The sequence below is a fragment of the Ictalurus punctatus genome, chromosome 25 (genome assembly GCF_001660625.3).
Source record: "Ictalurus punctatus breed USDA103 chromosome 25, Coco_2.0, whole genome shotgun sequence".
Classification (NCBI taxonomy): Eukaryota; Metazoa; Chordata; class Actinopteri; order Siluriformes; family Ictaluridae; genus Ictalurus; species Ictalurus punctatus.
In genome coordinates, this window is record NC_030440.2 from 7202289 (window position 1) to 7208288 (window position 6000).

Sequence of the window (6000 nt, forward strand, 5' to 3'; positions counted from 1 at the left end):
CTGGATATGACGCTGAGCACGTGCACTCACCTTCTTTGGTCGACCATGGCGAGGCCTGTTCTGAGTGGAACCTGTCCTGTTAAACCGCTGTATGGTCTTTGCCACCGTGCTAGAGCTCAGTGTCAGGGTCTTGGCAATCTTCTTATAGCCTAGACCATCTTTATGTACAGCAACAATTCTTTTTTTCAGATCCTCAGAGAGTTCTTTGCCATGAGGTGCCATGTTGAACTTCCAGTGATCAGTATGAGGTAGTGTGAGAGCGATGACACCAAATTTAACACACCTGCTCCCCATTCACACCTGAGACCTTGTAACACTAACAAGTCACATGACACCACAGAGGGAAAATGGCTAACTGGGCCCAATTTGGACATTTTCACTTAGGGGTGTACTCACTTTTGTTTCCAGCGGTTTAGACATTAATGGCTGTGTGTTGAGTTATTTTGAGGGGTCAGCAAATTTACACTGTTACACAAGCTGTACACTCACTACTTTACATTGTAGCAAAGTGTCATTTCTTCAGTGTTGCCACATGAAAAGATATAATCAAATATTTACAAAAATGTGAGGGGTGTACTCACTTTTGTGAGATACTGTATTTTTCTGTGAGAGAGACAAAAGGACTGACTCAGGAAGCCTAACCTTATCTGACGGGGTGCCAGCAGGAGACGCTGTTTTGCTGGGAATGTCTCCTACTGATTCTTTCCAGTCTGGAGGCTTCAGAGATGCGTTGTCCTTGCTGAGGGTGGGCCATCCTGCATCATTAGCTTCAAAGATAGAGAAAACCATCATAAGAATAAATGTGACATCTCACAAAATCTTACTTATAAGCGCTGCTATTATTCTATGTATTAGTCAGTACCATGTGGTGGTAAATTAGTTAAAATTGCACGTGGAGGTGCACACAGCAAATGAACAGGAATCAATAATAGCTTTTTCACAGTAGTGTAGCTTACATGGTAGTGCATATTAGCAAAACAATCATAATTTAAGAAAATTATTTCTGTGTTAAGAAAAGACCAACAATCTTTACTGTCTGGGAAGAAATAAAAATACCACATGGATCAAAATGAATTAGAAAAATTAAGCACTGCTATACAGACTTTATTACACTTCTCAATCTGTCTCCAATGCATAAATATACTGCTGTCCAAATGCCCTTGAAGACGCTACAAAAAATTTAGACGGTATCTAATGACTTTTCTGCCATGTGTTGTTCGTTGTGTGTCATTACATGTTATGACATTACATCAAATGAAACAAAAGTTCAACGTCAGAGACGACGCGATGCTAAAGCAAGTTTAGTGGTTTATTGATCAGGTGGTGTAGAGGACACTGAACCTTATCAGCGTACAGTTTCACATAAGCATGGAACACACCCACACAGTGTCATGTACAGACATTTCCAATACACACTCATGGGCACACACAGCCATCCACAATCACACACAGGATCAGCAGTGTACTTTACGGCAATCTGGGCGCTGAAGTCTGGTTTCAGTGCACAAAAAGGGGAGCATAAAAACAACATCATCTCATGTTACTGCACTGGTAATATCCACCAAACACATCAAGCCCAAATCCAGCCACTTGATATGTTTGGCCTCTAACATTTGGTGTATGAATACGGTTTACTATGTACATAAAGCAGAGGAATGGGTGCTTTCCATTTTTTGGTTAAAGTACTTTTAATTGGTCCAATTAGTGGAATAAAAATGGTCTTTTTGACCATGTTTTACAGTTTCACTGGTACAAATGAATAATGCTACTCCGGCACTGCTATGATCCTGTCCAGTACTCTGGATAAGGTTCAGAGGCCATCCCTCCAGCTCTCCATCAGCCACGTTCCCACTCACAAGAGACTCCGTCTGACCCCTCTGTGGAGCAGGAGGTGCCAGAGACCCCGGGGCCCGGGCCAGACTCCGGAGGAGACGGCGGGAACGGGTCCACTATGATGTCTAAATCAGAGACCTTCCACGGGCCAGGGGGTTTTCTCACGCCATCTGATCAAACCCCCCCCCCCAACCACACACACACAAAGTACAACAGCACAGTACAGACAGATAGAGCAAAGAGAGGAGAAAGAGAAACACATAGAAACATCAGGCACGAAGTGAGAGATTACACAATAAGTTACAGGAGAAGAGAAAGAAAGAAATTGAACAGAAACTAATGTGTGAAACGATACAGAGAACGGAGGCATGAGACATGTCACGGTCTAAATGAAGAGGCACTCTGGTTAACAATAAAACAGTAATAAAGGTTTACTGACTTAACTATATAAATACCTCCCTCTACCGGATACATGGCTTGCTTAGGATACTTAATCTGGTTAGTTGGTGCTTGATGACCAGCAAGAGCCAAATATTATACACAACATCTGTCTCAATGGAATTATTTACATTTCAAGCTAATACAAACTTTTACACAGCCTATGAGGACAGGTCCAAAATGACAGGACAAACAGAAATCATGTGTCGTGATACAAAAGAAACATCCCAGATAAGTGGTCTCAGTTGAAGATGGTAGAACAAGGTGAAATAATGACTGACCTGATTTCGAACGAGCATGATTGGCTGGAGTGTTCATGCCCAGCGTCTGAGGTTTAAGAGGATCTGGTGGAACCATGTAGTTGGAATCTGGGCGTGATGGCCCCGGGACCTGGATGTAGGGTCCTACTGCTGCCACACGACCTGTATTGCCTGCAGTTGGTTGGGGTGAAGGAGGTCCGTTTGCATGGTTCAGCTATAGAGAATGACAGTCAAAAATAAAAAGAGATTGAGGAAGAACAGTGGAGTGGCAATCAGTATATTAGCACATCCAAAGGGGAAAAAAAAACAAAAAAAAAAAACACAATGGCAAAAAATGCATTTATTATGACCTTCTGTCTTTTCATTCAGAGTTCCAGCTGTGTCCAAACTTTGCACATGTGTCAGAGGTTTACTTTTTAGAGCATGTTTATGTCTGTGAGGTGTGAGGTGAACTCCTAGCCTTACAGGCAAGTTCTCTTTTTGACGTGCCTCAGCTTTTTTCTTATAGAGGCGTTCGCGGAGCTCACTGATGCGCTTGTCCATCAGCGTCACCTCCGTGTTGCGCTTGTTCAGCAGCTCCTTCTGCTGCTGTAGCTTACTGTTCTGCTCTTGGTTCAGCTTGTTACGAATCTGACACGTACACACGAGAAAACAATACATGTTAACAACAGTACAACCGTGACTAATACTAATAGCTTGCAGAGGAAGACATTACTGACTCAATCGCAGAATGATCGATTAACTACAACTTCATATCAGTCACAGCACCAATAACATTCACATTAGAGAAGGACTTGATCTGAAACGCTATCCTAATATAGATTATTTCTCATGCGTGTTGTATGTGCAGACCTGTAGCTCTTGGTAAAGCTTGCGAAGCTCCAGTGCAGCAGTGCCGGTGACATGACCCCCGAGGCCCTGCAGGCCGTTGAGTCTGCCTCTGCGCAACTCCTCCAGCTGCTGACTCAGCTGGTCTACCCTGAGCACAGCTGCTTGGAGCTCTGCCTGCTTCTCCTGGAACAGTCCGCTGATGTGCTCGATCTCTGCAGCTAACAAGATGAAACACAAAACAATATAAACACGTATACAAACAAACTAACTCTGCTCTGCACTTGATCTCAGCAGCTAATAACACGACGCACATGTAACACACTGCATACAGGCCAAGAACTGTATTTTGTACTAGTTGCTAGGTTACAAAATCCAGGGTCCAAAATTATGCAGCACAGACAAGGCAACTCAATGCTCTTCGTAAGACCTTCCTAGAGTCTCTCACATGTGATTTGCGATAGATTATTTAATGAGCCGAGTGATTGAATAAAATCGATTGAACTGATGGACACAAGTAATATACTTCGCTGAAACAGGGAGTGGGTAAAAATTATTAAGCTGCATGGAAGATTTGATTATGATATTTGCTCATCAATAATCATCAGCTAGGCAAATTGTAATGAATCTGGGACAACGTTAAACTACAAATCCATTTTTGTGTCTTAAGATTATAAAAGACGTGTATCTTTTACGGTCATTCCTTCTGCTCACACATTCTTCTATGCTCAGCTTTGCTCTCGGCAGTGAGGACAGCAGTGTGTGTGTGTGTATGGGAGAATTTCAAACCTGTGCTTTGTTAGACTTCATGGAACTACGCACTGTAAAAAGTGTAATGCACATTCTGATGGGTGACGTATTAAAGGAAAACCCGGCGGTTGTGTTATGCTGTTTGGGTCATTTTACTGACATGTTTTGTTCCATTTATCCCTGGTTACAGTTTCCTTTTTAGGCATGTTTAAGTAACGTAACTTACTAACTTTTCAGCAGCTGTACTGACATCAAGTAAGATGTCTATTACATGAAGAAAAGTTTTTAAAACCCCAAAAGTGAATTTCAAATCTTATCGTGTGCTTCTTTCCTGCAAAAAAATAAATAAAATAAAATTGAAGGTTTTGGTGCAAACAGGCCTAGATACCTTGTTTTAGATACCTTCTTTATCATCACTGAAAATACATACACAGGTTGCCATTGATGACCTTGCTGTAGTCAACTTGGCCCCTCATGGCACGAATCTTTTTGAGTTTGGCTTCCTGGCTTTCCACTCTTTCTTTCAGCCTCTGCAGCTTCTCCGTTTCAGATACAGCCTGCTGCTGCCTCCGCTCCTGCTGCTTCAGATAGCGCAAGCGTTGCTCCTACACAAACACGCACAGCGAAGGAGATCGAGACAAAACAAACAGCTATAAGTCAGTAACAGTCATTTAAACTCGTACTACACGCATGATTGCTAATTCACACGGTTCAACGCTCGATTCTGATTGGTTAGAAAGTGTGCATTATTTTTTGTATAACAGCACAGGCAGTTCCGGCTGTAATGAACGATTGATTAAATATTACTGCGCTTGTTCTCATATTTTATTGTTTCTATAGTAACAGCTCATACACAGGGGTTTATACAGCAGACACTCCAAATAATCTAAGACTAAAAAGAAATTGTTAAAAAGTCAATGATGTGGGGAAAGTTGGTTGAAAGTCGAAGCTGTAAGCGCTCTTCGTCTCAGGTACGCTTTCCGTTTTCATGGTGGAACAACATGTCTGTGTGTACTTGAGTGAGAGACAGAGAGAGAGAGAGAGAGAGAGAGAGAGAGAGAGAGAGAGAGAGAGAGAGAGAGAGGCAGGGAGAAGAAGAGAGAGTTTGGGAGAGGAAGAGAGAGGCAGAGAGGCAGGGAGAGAGAGGCAGGGAGAGAGGCAGGGAGAGAGGCAGGGAGAGAGGCAGGGAGAGAGTGTTTGGGAGAGGAAGAGAGAGAGGCAGGGAGAGAGAGAGAAAGAGGCAGAGAGAGAGGCAGGGAGAGGAAGAGAGAGAGGCAGGGAGAGAGAGAGAGAGGAAGAGAGAGAAAGCGTGTGGGAGAGGCAGAAAGACAGTAAGAGTGTTTGGGAGAGGGAGAGAGGCAGAGAGAGAGTTTGGGTGAGGAAGAGTGAGAGGCAGGGAGAGAGAGAGAGAGAGAGAGAGAGAGAGAGAGAGAGAGAGAGAAAAGAGAAAAAGAGAGAAAAAGAGAGGAAGAGAGAGAGAGACTGGTGCAGAATGACTGTTTACTGCAATTATAACACAGATGAGAACAGGAACTAACTTGCCTCTGGGACATTCCACAACATGAATTCTAACTATTAAACGTTAAAAAGCAGTCATTAACTAATTACATGCTGTAATCATTGTCAAATCACTGTGGTATAAGTGGAACACCACACTCTAGCCTGTGTTATTTGAAAATAATGGGGGGTGGGGGGTTGTGGTTCGGTAGTGGCACTCTGTTTGCGACTTGTACCACATCACAGAGAGTGACACAGCTAAATATAGCACAGGCAGTGGTGGCCTCTCAGTGACTGCCAGCACACTGTCTTCAGAGCCTTTCTACCAACTGACTTCATTCACAGCTTTATTAGCCTTCTCTGGAAGATAGCCAATTTCAATCTGCAGCTGCTT

General features: G+C 43.1%; 1 protein-coding gene across 6 annotated transcripts in view; it reads right to left on the bottom strand.

Annotated features, from left to right (window-relative positions):
• The window catches only part of ppp1r13bb (protein phosphatase 1, regulatory subunit 13Bb), a 56725-nt gene that overhangs the window by 8950 nt on the left and 41775 nt on the right, over positions 1–6000 (bottom strand). For 3 of the 6 annotated variants that reach the window (XM_017455940.3, XM_017455947.3, XM_017455946.3), the window contains 6 exons: positions 4540–4714; positions 3384–3580; positions 2997–3161; positions 2553–2745; positions 1857–2003; positions 643–767 (listed from right to left, as the gene is read on the bottom strand). In XM_017455940.3, coding sequence (XP_017311429.1) covers positions 643–767; positions 1857–2003; positions 2553–2745; positions 2997–3161; positions 3384–3580; positions 4540–4714 — 1002 coding nt within the window. The remainder of the gene's footprint in view (positions 1–642; positions 768–1856; positions 2004–2552; positions 2746–2996; positions 3162–3383; positions 3581–4539; positions 4715–6000) is intronic. The other 3 variants (XM_017455944.3, XM_053675673.1, XM_017455945.3) reach the window with 3 other exon arrangements.